We start from the raw sequence: 18,252 nt of genomic DNA, 5'->3' as shown, positions 1-18,252 counted from the left end.
GCAGGACCAGCCTGGCCTGGGAGAGGGGCTGTAGCAGTTAACTGAGGCTCTAGAGCAGGGGTCCTCAAACTACAGCCCGCAGGCCCCATGAGGCGGTGTGATTGCATTTGTTCTTGTTTTTTTTACTTCAAAATAAGATATGTGCAGTGTGCATAGGAATTTGTTCATAGTTGTTTTTTTTTAAACTATAGTCCAGCCCTCCAACAGTCTGAGGGACAGTGAACTGGCCCCGTTTAAAAAGTTTGAGGACGCCTGCTCTAGAGGGACAGTATCTCCAGTGTAGCTGGCTGCTGAGGACACATGCTACCTGCACCTAGCTCCTTAAGGCCACCCTCACCTGTCCCCCAACCCCCAGCCAAGCGCGAGCTGCAGCACGTCTATTCCACAGCCAAGCACTGGCACGGGGGGCTCCTGTGCCTCCTGCCACACACGTATCTGCGAATCCATTAACATCACACTCACCAGGAGTCTGTTTGATGACACATCAGAAAGCGCTTGGCACTTTCTAAACAGCGGCTGGCATGGCCAGGCTGGCAGCGTGCTGGGTAAGTCGGGTGGGCTGGCTCTCTTGGCTGCCAGAGGATGGGAAGAGGGGCTGGGGAGGGGGCAGTTCTTCAAATCTCCTGTGCTCATTCCACCCCCGCTCCTGAACCTGGGCTACTCCTTGTCACCGCCCTGGGCACACTGGACCGTAATTGCCAATTTCCTGGTTGTCTGTCCTTCTGGCTGGGCACCAAGAGGGCAGCGGACCAGTCCTGTCCAGCACCCAGGGTACCAGGTGGGGCTAGAGGAGACAGCCAGGTTACAGGAGCCTTTCCCACCGCCCTGGCCAACTCAGATGTTTTGTGTTTTAAGCACACACTTTGGTGGGAGAGGAAGACAGCGCTGCGCTCTCCCCCATGACCTGCCTTTGTGTGTCCTGTAAAGGATCCCCCTGCTCCTGTGGTGATGCTACTGAAGCTGCTACCCTTCCAAAGCCCTGTGAGGCCCCCTAGGCGGGACCTCAGACAACAGACCTGCCCTTGGGCCTGAGCCGCTGAACAGGCCGCTGAGGGCTGGGGTTACGGCGCTGGCACCTGCAGTTCCCACCTATGTGCGGGAGGACGTGGCCGGACAACCTCTCGGTGGTGTTCAGCCTGGTGCCCCACCCTGACTGGGTCCAGGTGGTGATGCCCACAGTCACCGGCAAGGGGCAGCCTCCCCGTGGTGACAGCAGCCTCTGGGGGATGCTGCAACAGCCACTGGACCTCCAGTGCCTCCACTCATGATCCCAGAAAACCAAGAGGCCCCTGCTGGCCCAGCCCAGTGGCGAAGGCTCTGCCCCCCACAGCCCAGAGGCAGGAGAAATGGGGTGGGGGCTCCCAGTGTGGGGAAGGCAGGAAGCTGGGTGGGGGTGGAGCAAGACTTCACTGCAGACAGCAATGGCACAGCAGCTAAGAAGGCTGGAGACCCCCTAGGCCTGCAGGGGCTTGGGGTGGGTAGCCTCCACAGAACTGCCCCCAGCCTGAGGGTGAGGGTCTCCACAGGTAACTGTGCCCTAACCTGGCCTTGGGGCATAATGGGAAAATGGCCACTCAGCCCATGGCCACAGGAGTCCTTAGAAGCAGCCACAGTGAGGTCCTGTGGGGAGGTGGGTCCTCCAGGCATCCGGGAATGCAGGTGGGGGCTGGTGTCCAGAGGACTAGGAAGACCGGCTTTCCCCTCTGAAATGCTTGGAGGGCTCTGAGGGTGTTTTTGTTTGCCCTCTGTATCCCTGCAATGCCAGGGGTTTGAGCAGACAAAGCAGAGGGGCTACCTGGTGGCAGACTGCACCGTCCTGGCTAGGAGATGGCAGACGTTTAGCACAGGAGCCAGTCCGGACAGGTAGAATTTGGGGTCATCAAATTTGCCAGGTCCCATCGGCAGAGGCAGGAGATAATGTTAGTTGCCAACCGGAGGGTTGGGGACAATGAGAAGGTGGTATGTGACCTCACTGGCCCAGGGAGCTTAGTGTCTGGGCCTCCCTGGCCATGCCCCCAGCAGAGCAGTCAGCCATGCACAGGCGGGCAGAGAATGTTGGCACAGGAGTGGGCTGGTGACAAGGATGGGATGGGAGGCATAGGGAAGGGGCAAGGCCAGAGGGAAAATAGCTGGACAGTGCTCCTCTCTAGTGGTCCTCCCGGACCGGCCGGATCTTCATCTCAGAGAACTTGAGTGAATACTGCCAGCCGGTCCAGGAGGACCACTCCACACCATCAGCATAGGAGGCGTGCGCGCCTCGCAGGTACTGCCCGTTGAGGTTAGACGTGTGGCAGTTGCGGTACCACCAGGCACCACGGTAGAAGGCAGCACAGTTGTTCTCCGAGTGGTCACTGTCACGGTCCTTGGTGGTGAACCTCATGCCACTGTGTTTCAGGAGAGAGTCGCCTGCATGGTGTGGAGACACAGGGGCACAGGCACGGTGTGTTGTATGTGTGAGCAGACCTGGATGGAAGTGTGCACACACAGACACGTGCTCCTCACACGTGCACATGCACCTGCCGGTCCACGCCAGGGGTGTCCATGCAGCACACATTCACACACCATGCCACTGTGGTGGTCCCCGGGGGTGCCCCTGGAACTAGGCAGTCTCTGTGCCGCTTCCCAGTTCATCCACCTCCGCTCCTCCATTCCCAGCCCACAGGGGTTCAGGGGCCTACTTTAGAGCAGACCCATACCCCAGGTCTCAATTCCTGGCTCTGGTCTCAGTTTCCTTATCTGCAAAATAGGCTATGCTAGCTTCACACTGCAGGGGTGAGGACCAGGTGGGACTTGGAGGTGGCAGCAAGTAGCCTTGATCGTGGCCCCCCCTTCCCCATGCTCCACTGCAGCCTGTGGCCTTACCTGCAGTGCCCGAGTAGTCAGCCACGGTGAGCGGGTACCCATCTTCCTCTGGGTCCACAGAGAACAAGCCCACACCAAAGCTCCCATAGTGGGCATAGGCCGTGCCGTTGTCAAAGTCCTCCAGGTCCACGTGTAGCTCATAGGCAGCCTGTGTGGTCAGTGCATGGATCCTCTTGAGTCCTGAAGTGGGGCAGAAAATGGTGGGAGAAGTTGAGGGGCTCCCCTCCCCAGAGAGAATAGAGGACAAATGACAGCTGAGTTCTTGTGGTTGGTGACAGAAAGAGACAACCACCAAGTGCATGCTATCAGCCCTAGACTGCTTCCTTCTTCCAGCGGGCTTGTGTTTCACAAGAAACTGAAGACTGAGTTTCCATGTCTGGTTTTCTCAACTTGTTTTAAGTTGGGCTGTGCTTTCCAGATGGAGAGGTTCTGAGCTGAAGGCTGGGAGAAAGACTGCATTAGTCAGGAGGAGTTGGTGGTGGTAATAGCCTTATCCTCCCTTATGCTCTGGGCACCAACCTCAGCCAGGTGGGGCCTGGTACTTGCACTTCCCTCACCTGGCCTCTGAGCCTCTGTGCATGCTGTTCCTCTGCCTGGGACACTTGTCCCTGTTCCTCCTCACCTGCCTACTTTCACTTTCAGGTCTCACCTCAGGAAGGCTGCCTGTCCTCCTGTCCGGGTTGAGGACCTCCTCTGCCAATCCTTATGTGCCCTGCCACCAAGCTTCATCACTCTGGGCCCCAGCTGCTGTTCCCTTGCTGGTTTCTCCATCAGTGTGTATGCCCCATGTGAACAGTGTTGTGTGTTCTTCACTGTGGGTGCTCAGTAAGTGCTGGATTGGTGGAGAGGAGGCAGGAGGCAGTTCTCACGTTCCTGTGACCCCAGGGCCTGGCTTTGTACCACTGCCATGGCCCCACCCACATGCCCCTCCCCTCCTCAGTTCTCCTGCATCCATCCTAAAGGTCTCACACCAGTGCCCTCACTCACACTCAGGGTGCTTCCCTGCTGGTGTGATTACCTCTTGATTAAGAGGGCATTTCATTAAAAGCCTTACAAGTTAGCAGCAGCGAGTGACATTTCATCAGCCTCTGCCTTCTGCCTGCCTTTCCCCGGCTCCAAACCCACTGTGTGTCAGTGTTATGTGGGGCCTGTGGGGACCCCTCCCATCTGGCCTGGACAGAAGCCATTGGTCCCATCCACCAGGTCCAGGGAACAGGAAAAGTGGCCGTGAGAGGAGTGATAGCAGTGCTAACAGCAGACTTCACCCAGCAGTTCCCTACAGCCACCCACCTTCCTCCCCAAGGACCTGGGATGACAGAGGCTTTGGGAGCACAGGGTCCTGCCAAGGTCCCCACCTTCCTGTGCTCCCGGCTCAGGGAAGGCTGCTCCCCTCTTGGGTCAGCATCCACAGAGGGACATGCAGGGCAGGCATGAGCGTCCAAGAGAGCTTCACACACCAGAGGGCAGAAGTAGATGACAATGGCAGCAGCCCCCACCTGGACGGCACTCGTGAGGGCCAGGCAGTGTTCTGAGTGCTTCACTCACATCAGTGGTTCTCGGCCTTCCTAATGCCGCAGTGTTTAAAAAAGGGGTCACGACCCACAGGTTGAGAACCGCTGAGTTAGATGAATGAATCAAATGGATTCAAATGAGGCCAATTTAATTAAGAATCCCTGGGCAACTCTTCCCGCAGCGCCTGGCCCAGTCTCCCTGCTACCCAGGTGTTTGTTGGTGCTTCCTAGAGACCAGTGGAGGAGGGTCTCTGACTGTCCCCGTCCCACAGCCAAGGACAATGAGGTTAGGCTGCTGGCCCTGCTGGCAACCCAGGCTGAAGGGCCTAGACCCCTTGCTCTTGTTCAGGTCTGACCTGGGGGTCGGGGGGGATGCTACGAGATCCTTTTCCCATGGCTAAATGCCATTCCTTTGGGCTAAGCTATGCTCCTAAGGGGTGCCGAGGGGCAGGTGGGGACGCTGGGGCCTGAGTCCCCCTACCCTTCCTTCCTCTCTCCTTCCTTTCCCTCCATCCTTCTTCCAGGATCACTCCCAACATTCATGGCTACTCCTGATACCCTGCGCCCCAGATGGTGAACCCCATCACTCTTCCAGAGTGTAGGTCACAGAGAGCTGGGGAGGGCCTGGCAGCCAGGACAGAGAGGACAAGCACTTCAACCCCACCCCTCACGTGGTCACCGGTGAACCGCAGATGGATTAAGGATCTGAACCTACACCACAACACTGGGGAAGCCCAAGGAAACAATACTGGAAACGGTTTTAATAAATCCAGGAGGGAAAAGCAGGGCCTAAAACCCAGAAGATATGAAGAAAAAGACTGGCAAGATTGACTACATAGAAATTTAAAACTTATAGGAAATAAGCAAGAACATGACTGAAAAAGGGGAAAAAAAGAAAAAGCTAAAAGACAAATGTCCCACATCGTGTATATGGGACAAAGGATCAATAACCTTAATATATAAAGAGCTCTCATAACTCAATAGGAAAAGACAAAACACTCCATGTGGGAGTGTGGGAAGGCAGAGGGAGAGGGCTGCGCAGAGCTGAGGGGCTGCCCTGAGTTGCCATTCTTGTCAGGGTTGGTGTCTGCAGGATGCTCTAATCAAGCCCTAGTTCCGTGCTTCCTTCTGCACCTTCCGCAGCTCTGATAGATTTCAATTAAGATACTGCACAAGCCTCCATGGGGGACCGCCCCCCTGCTGCCACCGTCTCCTTATCTTTACACCCCACCTGGGTGGGGAGGGACTGAGGCAGTCCCCTCCTTTCAGCTAGGCAGTTTAGAGCCCAGGCAAGGCCTGGCTGGGCTCCCCCCACCTCAACACACTCACATACTGTGTCAAGGGACCTTACATTTCTGGGCTTCAGTTTCCTCATCTCTAAAAGGGGTGGACAACAGCAGTGCCCTCTTCTGGGGGTGTGTGGGTTTTAGGAGTCGACATTGGGGCTGACATCTTCAGGGAAACACGTAGCTGGGTGCACAGCAGGTAGGCAGGAGGCAGGCGGTGGTTGTGAGGTCCACACCAGGGTGTATATGACCTCTCTGCAGTTAGTACCCAAGTGGGTCCCAGGGCACAGCAGAGAGGGCCATGCCCTCCTGGACCCCCAGGTCAGGGGAGACGAACATCAATGACAGATCACACCCCACGTGTCTCTGTGCACAGCAGGGTGGGCACCACCTCACCACTTCGACCCTGCCTTGGGGCCCACAACCCCCATCTTCCAGGGGCTCCACTTCATCCTTACCTGGGACCCTCCTGACCACCTGGGTTCTTGGGCCCTCAGTCGTACTGGCCCACACCTTTGCTTCCTCCGCCCTTTCCTGTCCCTCTCTCTGGGGACTTCCCAGACATCCCTGCCAGGAAGTTAAAGCACCAGAGGAGCCTCAGGGGCAGGTGGGATGCCCGAACGAGGCAGCTGCGCCCCTTCCTCCATGCCCACATGTTCACTTTCACATGTGTCTAAAATAATGAGGGGTGCTGCTAATGGGGACACAGGGTTTCTTTTGGGAGTGAAGAAAAGGTTCTGGAAGGAGTGATGAAGATTGTACAACTCTGAATATATTAAAAACAACTGAATCCTACACTTTAAAACGGTAAATTTTGTTGTAATGGAAAATTACATCTCAAAAAAAACAACAAAAATCTCACCTCAAGCCATAGCCACCTCCCAAATATATATGCATACATGTGGCTGGGCGCAGTGGCTCACACCTGTAATTCCAGCACCCTGGGAGGCCAAGGTGGTTGGACTGCCTGAGCTCACAGGTTCGAGACCAGCCTGAGGAAGAGCAAGACCCGTCTAAAAATAGCCAGGTGTTGTGGCGGGCGCCTGTAGTCCCAGTCCTGAGGCAAGAGAATTGCTTGAGTCCAAGAGTATGAGGTTGCTGTGAGCTATGATGCCACGGCATTGTAGTGAGGGTGACAATGTCTCAAAAATAATAATAATAATAAATTATATGCATATATGTGACCTCAGACTTGTGGGTTTTGAGGATATTGTTTAGAATGAAATTAGATTCAAAAAATTTTAAATGCTGAGTGAATTTAAAGGTTAATCGTAAGTAAATAATATAAACCGAGCCTTTCTGAGCCCTTACTTTGTGCAAGGCACAGACTATGGACAGCACACGGGTACCCTCAGGACCAAGGCAGGACCACAGCTAGGAGCACCTGCCAGCTGCTCTGGTGAAAGAAACAGGCTTGGTGTCCCCAGCACAGCCACGAGGCATTGCTGACCCTGGGGCATTCTGCGGGGGTGGGGCAGTGCAGGGGCATTCTTGGTCTTCTGGTGCCTGGGACGGTCGGTGCCCTGCACCTGCCCCCAGTTCACACCATTCGGGATGGTGAGCAGGTCTCAGGGCGACAGGAAAAGGGCCTACTGGCTTTTGGTTTGGGGTCAGTCCCACAGCTCCCCCCACCTGGCTCCAGGGGCTGTGGGACCCTCAGGCTTTACAAGCCCATGTCCATTGGGCCCTGTCCCCGCCAGCCTCACCTCCGTTGGCTGTTCTTACTGGCCTTGTGCATCCTGAGTGCCTCAGTCACCTCGTGCAACTGTGAGCTGGCCTGGGTATGCCAAGGCTGGGGAAACTGAGGCCATATCCACTCAGGGCAGGGCTGGAAAGCACAGAAAGAAGGCCACCCAGGTGGGGCAGCGGTCAGTGGCTCTCACCTAGCCAGTGCTCCCCCGTGAGCTTGCCGAAGCCATCGCGGTACGCCTCCCAGCCCCGGAAGAAGTTCACGGAGCCATCCTCCCTGCGCTGAAATACCTGCAAAGGGTAGAGGAGGGTGGAGAGTGGGCTGAGCACTCCAGGGCCCCCAGCTCCCAGTGTCCACAGGGGCCCCCTCCCCGCTCCTGACCTGCTTGTTTACCTCAACAGCTCCCAGCCCGGGTCTGCAACAGAGCAGGAACTCAGCGGCCCTGTGGTGGCGTGAGGTGGGATTGGCTGAGGGCCCGCCAGTCCCTGAAACAACCCCTCAAGAAGGACCCTCATGGACTAGAGTGGGGTTGGAGGAAACCCACCTTCAAGGCCATCTCTGCCACCTCACTTCGGGACGTTCTGCTGGCCTCACCTTTGCTCAGTTTCCCCACTCATCAATTAAGGTGGGTGGGCAAAGGGCCTGATACCTTTTTTGAGGTCAAAACAAAACTGAACAAAACTCTATTCTCAAGAGTTTTAAGAACCAAGAACAGGGCCCCCTCAGGCTTGGCTACCAAAGCCCCAGCTCTCAATAAGCATCCCTACCCCTCAAGAGCCTGGGCTGGGGTGGGATGGGGCCTTGGGAAACCAGCATCCAAGCCACTGCTCGAGGAGGACATGGAGGTCTGGGGTGTGACCAGCGTACCAACAAGCGACCGAGCGGCCTCTGTTCTTCATTTTAATAACATTCTTGATCTGGGAGTCAGGAATCACATCGGCTAAATTGCTTTGAAATAAGTACCCACTGGTCCAGGCCCGAGCTGCCTGGAGTATTCACAAGATCTGCTGACAAGCCGCCCGGACCGCCCCAGCCCTCTTTCTGTTTAACAAGCTTTTTCTTGCTCACTCGCCCGGCCGCTCCCCAGCCACTTCCCGGCCGCCCGCTGCCTCCACCTGCGCCAGTGTCTGACATGCCAGGGACGTGGCCCTGGTGCCAGTGAGCTGCCAGCTTCATTACTAAGCAGCCTGATTCCAGTGGCTCGGAACTGCCGGGTGCAGGGTCTGACCGGCAGCGTCTGCCGGGTGAGTCCGTGGGGACCCGTCAGTCGCGGCATTTGGGCAGCTCTGACGTCAGGGGGCTGGAGGGAGATGACACTGCTTTTTTCCTGCTCTTCTGCCTCAGACGTGGCCTGGCCCTGAAATGTGAACGTCCCCAGGAGGAAACCCGACGAGGCTGGGAGAGATCTGAGCTTGGCGGAGGGTGGTACTGATGGCTGCAGATTGGGACCCTGAGCATGCACCCTGTGAAAGGCCTGATGCTGGCAGCAGCTCCTCGGCAGAGTGCCACCACAGGAGGGAGCTGGACGGACCGGCAGGGACCCCTGGCCTAGCGATGCGCCCTGAGCACATAGGTGCTGAAGGAGGCTCCATGCCAGGCGGGGGGGCCTGTGGTGGTCTTGGATCTGCCTGCCAGAGCCCTAGCACTGCCACGGATAGCTCTGAGGCAGGTCACTCAACCTCTCTGAGCCTCAGTTGTCTCACTGGTAAAACAGATCAACATAGCGCCTTCCCCAGAGGTGGTGACAAGACGCTGAAAATAACTCAGGGCCTGGTACACAGCCGGTGCTCAAAACATGCCAGCTGGATGCGCCAGGTAGCTCCAAGTCACAGGCCTGGCCATGGGGCTCCTCTCCTGCCCCCTGGGCCACACCTGCTGCCCCTCTGGACTCTGGCCTACACATTTCCATTTCCCAAGGGGTTTTTCAAACAAATGTGCCACTGACTAGCTCCATGCTGGGCACTGGGGAAACCAAGTCCGGGGGCACAGCTGCCCTCTAGGACCTTAGAAACACAGGGAGAGGCCCAGGCTCAGAGAACCTCCCCACCCAGGAGAGGCAGGACAGATTGGGGGATGGGAGGGTGGCTCGGTCCAGTGGGGTGCCCCACTTCCAGAATTCCAAGGTGGTCCTGGCAGAAGGGAGGGTCCTGGGCCCCGTGTTTGTCTGCTGTGTGGCCTGAATCACTCCTCCCCTCTGAGCCTCACTTTCCTCACCTGCTGATAAACTCTGACCCCCAGGACCTTGGCAGGGATTATCCAGCACTGCCACTGCAGCCACAGCCGGCTTTATTACTGCCACTGTCGTACTTTTCCTGCGGGGCTGCTGGGCTGCCAGGCAAGAGCAGGACACATGCCCTGAAAATTGGGAAATCCAAACCCGACAGAGAAGCCCAAGGGCAGGGGAATGTGGGAAGTAAGGCCAAGGGAGGCCCAGTATTCCCCATGGCCACTGACCATGCCCAGCTGGGGCTGTGAGCAGGAGGGACCTATTACACAGGTGCCCAGCTGTGTCCTTCCGAAAAGGCTCAGAGTGAACACAGAGCTTTCTAGGAGAGCTGGCACCTCTGAGGAGCTCCCCCAGGCTCTGCCTCTGCCCGCAGCCCAGCCCCACATTCCGCCATCAGGAGCCTGAAGCCCAATGCTGGGATCTGTGAGCTCGCCAGGCCCTGCCCTGGGGACTGGGGACATAGCAGGAGGGGCTCCAGTCAGGACATTCACATTCTGGGGCCCTGCTGAAGGGACAGCATGCAGAGCAGCCCAGACCTGGTGGTGGTGTGGCTTGAGCCCTTTTCACTGAGTTCACGTTACTCCCCGAATCCTTGCCCTAATCTCAGGAGCTGTCCGTGTCCACCACACGCCCCACCACGGTTATAGTTCAGAAGCTGAGACTTCGGCCACAGGGCAGGCGGCCATGCACAGCCAAGAGGCCTCTAACCCGCACCTCATGCTCTCAGCCTAAAGGTGGGCTGGACCTGCTCTCAACACCAGCACCCACTGGCTGATGTCCTGCTGTGGTGTTCACGCTATGCTTGGCACTGGTCCATGTTGCCAGCCTGTGCCGAGGGCTGTCCTTACCCACCAGCTCCAATACCAAGTGACCACGGATGCCGGCACCATGCTCGGAAAGCCTGTCCTCATCCCTGAGCCGACTTTAGCAGCCCAATGTAGCCAGACAAGTTCCAAGTGCCGAGGGTAGCCCCAGATTATCTGTGGGGCTCTCCCGTTCCCAGGCGTGGGGGCATGTTTTGTCTGAGACCCAGGGACAGCTGTCGTGGCTTCATATTTCTGGGAGCCAGCTGGACGTCTGGTTTTCACAAAGCAGAGAGGCATTTAATTACAGAGCAAGGACCAGCCAGACAGGAGGATACCAGGAGGAAAGCGAGTGAAGGATGGACGAGGCCACACCCCCCTCCTGCTCCACCCACAAAACAGGAATCCCCACTTAGGCAAAAAAGGGCTGGGGAATAAAACAAAATGATGGCCAGTCAAGTTTAAGACTATCATATTCACTGGTCCAGCTCCTGGGGGCCTCTCGCTTGGGTTCTGGCTGGAGAGTGACTGATGTAGAAACACAGCCGCGGCCGCTTGGGTAGGTGCCATGAGTGGGACGACAGTCGAGCATGCTTTCTCAGTGCAGTCTCAAAAGCCCGCCAGCCGCCGGCACATCTTGGAAGGGCTGCTTAGGGGGAGTCTGCCAAGGGAGGCTCAGCCCACACGGTCCTGCAGATGGTGCTGGGCGGGTTCAAAGGAAGGAGTGTGGCACTTGGGGCAGCAGAAGGGAAAGGACAGCGGCCGCTGACAATCCCCATTTGTCAGCCGGCCGTGGGGGCTGAGGGATACAGAGATGCCGCTGGGCTTCGTCCACCTCTTCCATGGCCAAGGCCACCAGACCCTGTCTGACCTGCTTCTTGTTTGCCGTGGTGCCAAGGGCATGCAGCTGGCATCCTGAAGACCCAAGCTGGGTTCTCTGGTCACCCCAGCACTGGCTAGCACCATGTGGTGGGCAATGTCCCCACCACTGCCCATTTGGCAGATGAGAAGACTGAGGCTTGGAGAGGTAGGCAGCCTCTGTAGAGCCCAGCTACCTCCAGGCTGAGAGCCAGAGGAGCAGGGGACAGTGCACAAGTGCAAAGGCTGGGGTCTGCCCCTTGGCTTGGTGGGGACACTGATCCTCTACATCCCTGAGCCCAGCTGGTCCTCCTGGCTGGCACCCAGGAGACCCGAGTTCCATCCAGACTCTAGCCACAGGCTGTGTGACCTTCCAAGTCTTGCCTTCTCCCCTGCAAAACAAGGGTAACTGCTCGGAGCCCCGAGTGTGTGCTTAGACCCACACGGCCCCAAGGAGGGACACACAAGACAGCAGTCCAAAGATAGAGCATCGCCAACCTGGCACATTCCTCCAAATCCCCAGCCTCAGTCTCCTCATGTATAAAGTGGGGATTATAGTAGCTGCAGCTGCAGGTTTTGAAGAGGATTAAATGAGCCAGCACACAGCCTTCAGTACCGGTAACTAACAGGACTCGCTGGGAGCACAGAGGAGTGAGGCCCTCCGAGGGGGGAAGTAAGAGGTAGTGGGGGGCTTCCTGGAGGAGGTGATTGGCTGAGCTACCGATTGGGCAGGGACTCGCCAGGTGGTCAGAGGAGCTGAGACCAAAGAGATGGGGCATGGGCAGGTCCCCAACCTATAACACTGGGGGTGCGTTGGAAGGGTCCTCAGGAGGCAGCAACTGGGATTTTTCCTAGACTATGGCAAGGCTCTGCAGAAACCAGTCGCAGACAGAATTGTGCGGTTGCGGAGCTGCGGCATCCACCTGCTTCCCAGGCCTCGTAAGCAGGTGATGCTGGAAGGAAAGTGGAGGGGCCAGGCAGAGGCAGGTTCTTATTTTTAAAGAACAAAAAAGGGGGATGTGTGAGCAAGCACAGCCCTTCAAATACAGCCCCCGGGGAGCCCCAGCCTGCTCTCCTAGGAGGCTATCTTTCCTTGAACCCTTGCTGGGTACCTCTGAGCAGTGTCCCCAGGGAGGCCTCTGGGCTTGCTGGCAAGAGCACAGGTTCCAGAAGGAGCAGAGCTGAGTTCAAATCCTGACCCTGCCTCTTAGAGGCAACGTGACCTGGACAAGTCATGGACCTTTCTGAGGCTCAGTTTCCCTCTCTGCAAGCATTAAACATGTACAGCGGCAGCCCGCGGTAGGTCTGCCTGGCGTCACCACCCCTCCCTTCAGAGCCAGCTGCTGGGCCCAGAAGGAAATCAGGCCCACTCCTTGTTTTTGCCTGAAAATGGTACCCCCGGGCTTGGCGCCCCGCCATAATTCCCAAGCTTGGCAGTCAGCGCCTGCTAGCTCCTGGCACAACACTGCTCAGGGTTGCCATTTATCAGATGCTGCGTCAGGCACGGGGCTGAGCGTGTCACGTGCATTCGCCTCTCAGTGCATTCACCGCTCAGGTGAAAAGTTTGCAAAAACCACACTGCTCCGGAGACAGGCAAGCTCTATCGGCGCGGACTAGCCAAGGGAAGGTGGGGCATCATCACTGGTCACCTTGTCATTATTTAGTGTATGTGCTCTGAGGACCACTCCCCGGGCAGGGTGTGGGCCATGCAGCAGTGTGGTGACACTGTGGCCCACAGCAGACCCTGGGATGGGGAGAGCTGGCCACAGGAAGGAGCCAATGTCCCCTCTGTGGGCCCCTGAGGCCCTGCTGCCCAGCCTCCCCAGCGCAGGGCTGCAGCTCCCACCCCAGCTGCACCCCCAGAGCTGTTCCTCCCTCCCTGAGCTGGATCCCACCACAGGCGTCTTTGATGTTCCCACATGAGGGCTCAGGCAGGGAGGGCACCAGCGTTGGGAAGGAGGGCTGCCCTCCAGTGGGGCCAATTAGAGGGATAGCTGAACCTGCTGACCCTGAACGCAGGGAGACGCCTGGTGAATCAGGGGTGCAGGCAGAACAGTTTGGGCCACTCAGTGCTTATGATCTGGAGGGACACTGGCCATGCCATGGATCAGAGCACCTGGGCACAGAGCCACAGGGTCTACTCCAGGTCCCTGCCGGTGGAGATGCTGAACTGGACCCAACTCTGTGACCTTGGCTGGTGATTATTCAAAGACAGAGGGTTGGCAGTTAGACCTGGGTGGCAGCAGTGCCTGCAGACCTTGGTGGCCGAGTTCGTCCATTCACAGGGAGCCTCCTGCTCATTCCTCCTGGCCTCCTCCCTCCTGGATAAGAAATTTATGAAGGATTCTGACTCTCTCCACATGGGTACAGCAGCCCTACATGATATCCATTTAACAGATGAGAAAAGTGAAGTTAAGAAGGGAAATTGCACTGCCAAAGGGTGCCAGCAGATGCGGACGGGGTGAACCTGGCATCAGGTTGGTGTCACGGAGGAGCAGGAGGGTCACTCGCACCACCCAGCCCCTGCTGCCTCCTCTGCCTTCTTCTGACCCAGACCCCTCACACCAGGTATGTCAGAAGCAGGCAGCCACCCTGGCCCCAGAACAAGCCCTGTCATTTCTCTACCTGTCACCTGCTCCATCACTCAGATCTTCCATCTAGCTCTTGGTGGCTTTAGACCAGGGTAGGGCCTCTCTGAGCACCCACATAGCCCCTCAGCTCTGACACAGTCGACTGATTGGTCCCACTGTGCCAGGAGTCGGCTGGCCTGTCATGTTCCCTGCCAACTGTCCTGAGCCTGGCTGGGTGTTGGTGCTCAGTGTTTCAACACTTGATTAAGTGAGTGTCACCACTGAGGGGCACCTGGGAGGCTCAGGGGGCCTGAGTGCAGGTTGTGTGGGCCAGGCAAATCTCTGGCCCTCTCTGAGGCTGCCCTGCAGCCTCCAGGGGTTGAAGGGCCCCAGGGCGAGGCCAGGTAGGGCAGGGGCACGGAAACTGTCAAGTGCACCTCGGGCAGGGAGCTGCCAAGCCCCGTTCCTGCCCACTCCAGCCTCTCTGGGAAAAGGCTCTGGTCAGACTGCCCAAGCCCCAAGCTCCAGGAGTCCCCAAGAGAGGAGCGTCCAGCACCAGTGCCTGAGGCCCAGCTGGCCGCATGTGAAGCCTAATGACAATGGATGGTGTCCGGATGTGGAGAGGCGGCACCAGCTCCCTCCCAAACAAAAATGGAGTTTCAGAGAGAATCCGTGTGGCAGGGAGGTGATCCTGACAGATGTCTGGAGGTTCTCAGGGAAAAGATTGCTTTTGATGAAAGCCTGAATGGATATTAACGTTTACTCATCATGCGAGCACTTCTCAGACGAGAACGGCCTCCCTCCCAGAGCCCCAGACCAGGAGTCTGAGCGCCGGGGCTAGCGGGGCACTGTCCCTCACGCACCCCTTGCAATCACCCTGACTAATGCCAGGCCTGGGAATTACCCACCTCCTGGCCTGAATCCTGGCTGACTTCCTAGGAGACTGGCTTGAAGTCCACCGGAGTGGAAGAGGCATGGCCTGCACCGGCGTCTCAATCTTTCATTACATCTGTCCGAACCCTTAACTCTGATTTCTGGGTCTGCCTGGTGCCTCTCACTGTTCTGTGCTGAGGGGTTCCCAGTGGCAAGCGCCATAACTCAGCTGTTCTTGCAGTTAGTAAAACAAAAGAGCTTTTAACCCCCAGACGCTGATCCAATACATTTAAAAGCTCTCCTCCGGAGCTGAAGGCAGGGTTAGAGCCACGTCTGTGTTTGAGGTGTTCACAATCCTGTTCCCACATTGGCCCCAACATGGCCAGCTCTGCCCTGCCAGCTCCCCTCAGCCTCCTCTGCCCGCCTGGCTTGGGCGTCCCTGTGTTCACCCTGCTCCGGTGGCTGACCCCTTCCCAAAGTGCCAGGGCTGTGCCTTCATTCCCACCACACATCCTTCCCCTCCAGAAGCCGCCCTGTCTCTCCTCTCTCTTGGCCACTGGTTTTACCGCCTGGCAGTTTGCAGCCTGGGCATCAATACACCAAAAATGGTCAAGGCCAAGCTCCTTGGCAAGGAACTGAGGATTTTGCTGGCCTCTCCTCCTGCCTCAAGTCCAAGGTCAGAGATGAGGGAAGCTTCTACCTGGACCCCACCTCCCATGGCTTCAGCTTCCCACCTCCTGGACTATTGTGGATCCCCTCCTGGTGGGGCTCAGTGAGGTGGGGTCACCATGTGGTGGCCAGTGCCTTGCAGAAAGAGTGACCAAACAGCTGCCAGATCTCCTGTGAAATGCTCGACCGCAGGTGCTTGGTGGTAGACACCCAGATCAGGCCCATGAAGTGCTAAAGTGAACATGCGTCTTTTTGTCTGTCCTTCCTCATCTTCTGAGGTTTGGCAGAAGGCATGGACGATTCCTGCCGTGGCTGCTAAAATGCCAGCTTGCACAGAGGACTATAGATGTGTGACCAGGACCCAGCAGTTGGAAGCACGTGCTGACCTTGAATCAAAGCTGAGAAGCAGCACAGGAGGGATCTCCCCTGAAGTAAGCATGAGACTGCACCCCAGGCCCACATCCATCAGGGGGTTGGGGCTCTGTGCCCAGTCCTGGCTTCGTCCAGCACTCAGTAGCAGCAACCCTGTGACAGTAGGGTTCTTACCAAGGCAGTGGGGGCCTCTATTCCTGGCTGTGTGGCTCTGAGCTGGCTTCTCAGGCCTCCCGGTGTCCCTCTGGTACCATCCTTCTCTGCTTCACTTGGTTGCTTTCTGTTGCTTGCAGTACAGAGCTCTAAGTGCTGAAGGTGGTTATCCTCGTTTCATAATGGGGGAAACTGAGGCTCAGAGAACTAAACTAACTTGTCCGAGGTCACGCAGCAGGATTGAGAGCCACACCCAGGGCTGTCTATGGATGGATGGTGGAGGGGCTCCATCATAGGCCTGAGTGCACAAAATGCCTCCTCCCCTTTTCGCTCCCCACGCTGCCCATGAACACAGGCTGTGGCTCCTGAAGCACAGTTCTTAGCCCATCTTTCCTCTCTGCATCACCCTCGACAGCTCCCCGTGTCCGTCCCAAACCCCACAGGCTGGCACATTTAGCCCTCTAGCCTCGTCTCTTCATGTGCCACACATCCCAGTTGACTGCTCCCTGAATGTGCTGCAGGACCCTTGCCGGGCTGCTCCCTCTTCCCAGGGTACCTTCTCTCCTGCACATACTCACACGAGTCCATACCCACCACTACAACTCAGAAGTGCCACCATCTCTACGAAGCTTCACAAAGCCTCCCCCACCTCTGCCACCTCCAAACCCCACAGACTTATGTTCCTTGGAAGGACTAGGACGGGGGCTTCCCCATCTCTGTGCTTCCCTACTTCCCAGTATGCAGTAGGAGCTCAAAATGTCAACTGAAATTAAATGAAGCTGAGAATCCTTAAAGAGCCAGTTCTACTGTCCTGCTACCCCAACCACAACGTACTGGTGGAGGCTGTGCCGCTTTCAGGGTGGCACAAAGACCTTCAGACAGTGGTGCAAGTTGTTCACTGCTCAAGGGCACCTGGCCAATAGGGCCGAGCTCAGATCTGTTCTCTTCACCAAGCCCAGCACCCCACTATGCATAAAGGAATGGACATGCATTTGCTAAATTTGTACAAAATCACCCTCAGGCTAGTGGTGGTCCTGCTAAAAGCCCAGTCTCAAGCCTGAGCCTCAGGAGAGGGTCAGAAGCCCACCAATTTGGAGAAGGGGCAGTAAGCCTAGGTCCCACTGTCCGTAATTTCGGTAATCCTCAGTTCCAGAAGCCGGGTCAGCAAGCCACAACTGTGGACAATTCTTGCCTGTTGCCTGTTTCCATACAGCAAGTGAGCTAAGAATTATTTGAACTTTTGAAGAGGTTTTTAAAAGGCAAAAGAAAAAATTTTAAATATCCTCTGAGTAATATTTGAGGAAGTATATGTGAACATTTTATGAAATTCAAATATCAGTGTCTACAACTAAAGCGTAATTGGAGCAAAGCCACACCCGTGCCTTTTTGCATTCCCTGTGGCTGTGTCCCCTGCAAAGGTAGCGTGGAGGTGCTGTCACCGAGACCGCTGGAGACAGCAAACTGTGTGGACCACAAACCCAAGACACTCCCATGTGGTCCTTTGCGGACGCAATGTGCAGACCCAGCTCCTAGAACAGAATGGGTCCTGGGGTCTGCAAACCCCTCTCCCTGCACCTGCAGCCCTCCCTGCCCTGTGACTGGCAGCCGGGCTGTTTCACTGCTGCCTCTTCCCTCCTGGGCAGAACTCAGGAGGTAGGGAAGCCGTGGGCTCTCTGCTTTCCTTCTGCACATGTGCCCTGTACCAGATTACTCAACACGTTGGCTCTTCAACTCCCGTTAGCAACAGGTTCCTGGTGTCACGTGTTATCCCAGGACCCACCCCTCCCGCAAAGAACCAGGGCTCGGCTCAGGGTGCAGTAAGTGGCCCCTGAGCAGCGTCTGCCCTGGGTGGGCCCCTCTAGGGTCAGCTCACCGACCCTTCTCTCCAGGTCAAGTTTCTATAGGGGTAGAGATCAGGCAGAAGGGCACCGGGACAGGGTCTGCCCACAGTGGGAGCCTACCTGGGCCACCCCAGGCCTGCCTGCCCACCACATAGCCCAGTAGACTCACCGTCCAGCCACCACCATCTGTGCGCATGTCACAGTAGACCTGGAAGCCGGCGGGGTAGTGGATAGGGAAGACAGAGTACACGCCATCGTCCTGCTGTCCACTCAAGAGGACGTCCAGACAGTCCCGGGGCCGAGAACCTGAGACAGGCCAGGCCCGTCAGCATGGCTGCATCGGGCCCCATGTCCCCACCCTGACTTGTCTGTCCCTGCAGGGCCACACATATGGTCATGTGGGGTTGAGTCAGACTTTGGCTCTGCCCCTCCCTGGGTGGGTTTGGGTGAGTGAGCTACCTTCTCCAGCCTCACTTCCCTCATCTGAGGGCTCAGTGGAGGGTGTGGGGAAGGTGCTCACAGGCCTGCTGGAAGCCC

At 57.1% G+C, this 18,252-nt stretch overlaps 1 protein-coding gene across 1 annotated transcript in view; it reads right to left on the bottom strand.

Moving 5' to 3' along the window:
- Positions 1-1,070: 1,070 nt before the first annotated feature.
- The window catches only part of FIBCD1 (fibrinogen C domain containing 1), a 30,843-nt gene continuing 13,661 nt past the window's right edge, over positions 1,071-18,252 (bottom strand). Inside the window, exons 4-7 of the mRNA XM_053561744.1 lie at positions 17,885-18,021; positions 7,543-7,639; positions 2,863-3,042; positions 1,071-2,406 (exon numbers count right to left, since the gene is read on the bottom strand). Coding sequence (XP_053417719.1) covers positions 2,147-2,406; positions 2,863-3,042; positions 7,543-7,639; positions 17,885-18,021 — 674 coding nt within the window. The 3' untranslated portion in view covers positions 1,071-2,146. The remainder of the gene's footprint in view (positions 2,407-2,862; positions 3,043-7,542; positions 7,640-17,884; positions 18,022-18,252) is intronic.

The sequence above is a fragment of the Nycticebus coucang genome, chromosome 2, assembly GCF_027406575.1.
Source record: "Nycticebus coucang isolate mNycCou1 chromosome 2, mNycCou1.pri, whole genome shotgun sequence".
Classification (NCBI taxonomy): domain Eukaryota; kingdom Metazoa; phylum Chordata; class Mammalia; order Primates; family Lorisidae; genus Nycticebus; species Nycticebus coucang.
Note: the sequence above shows the minus strand (reverse complement) of the source record. Positions and strands in the feature narration are given on the sequence as shown.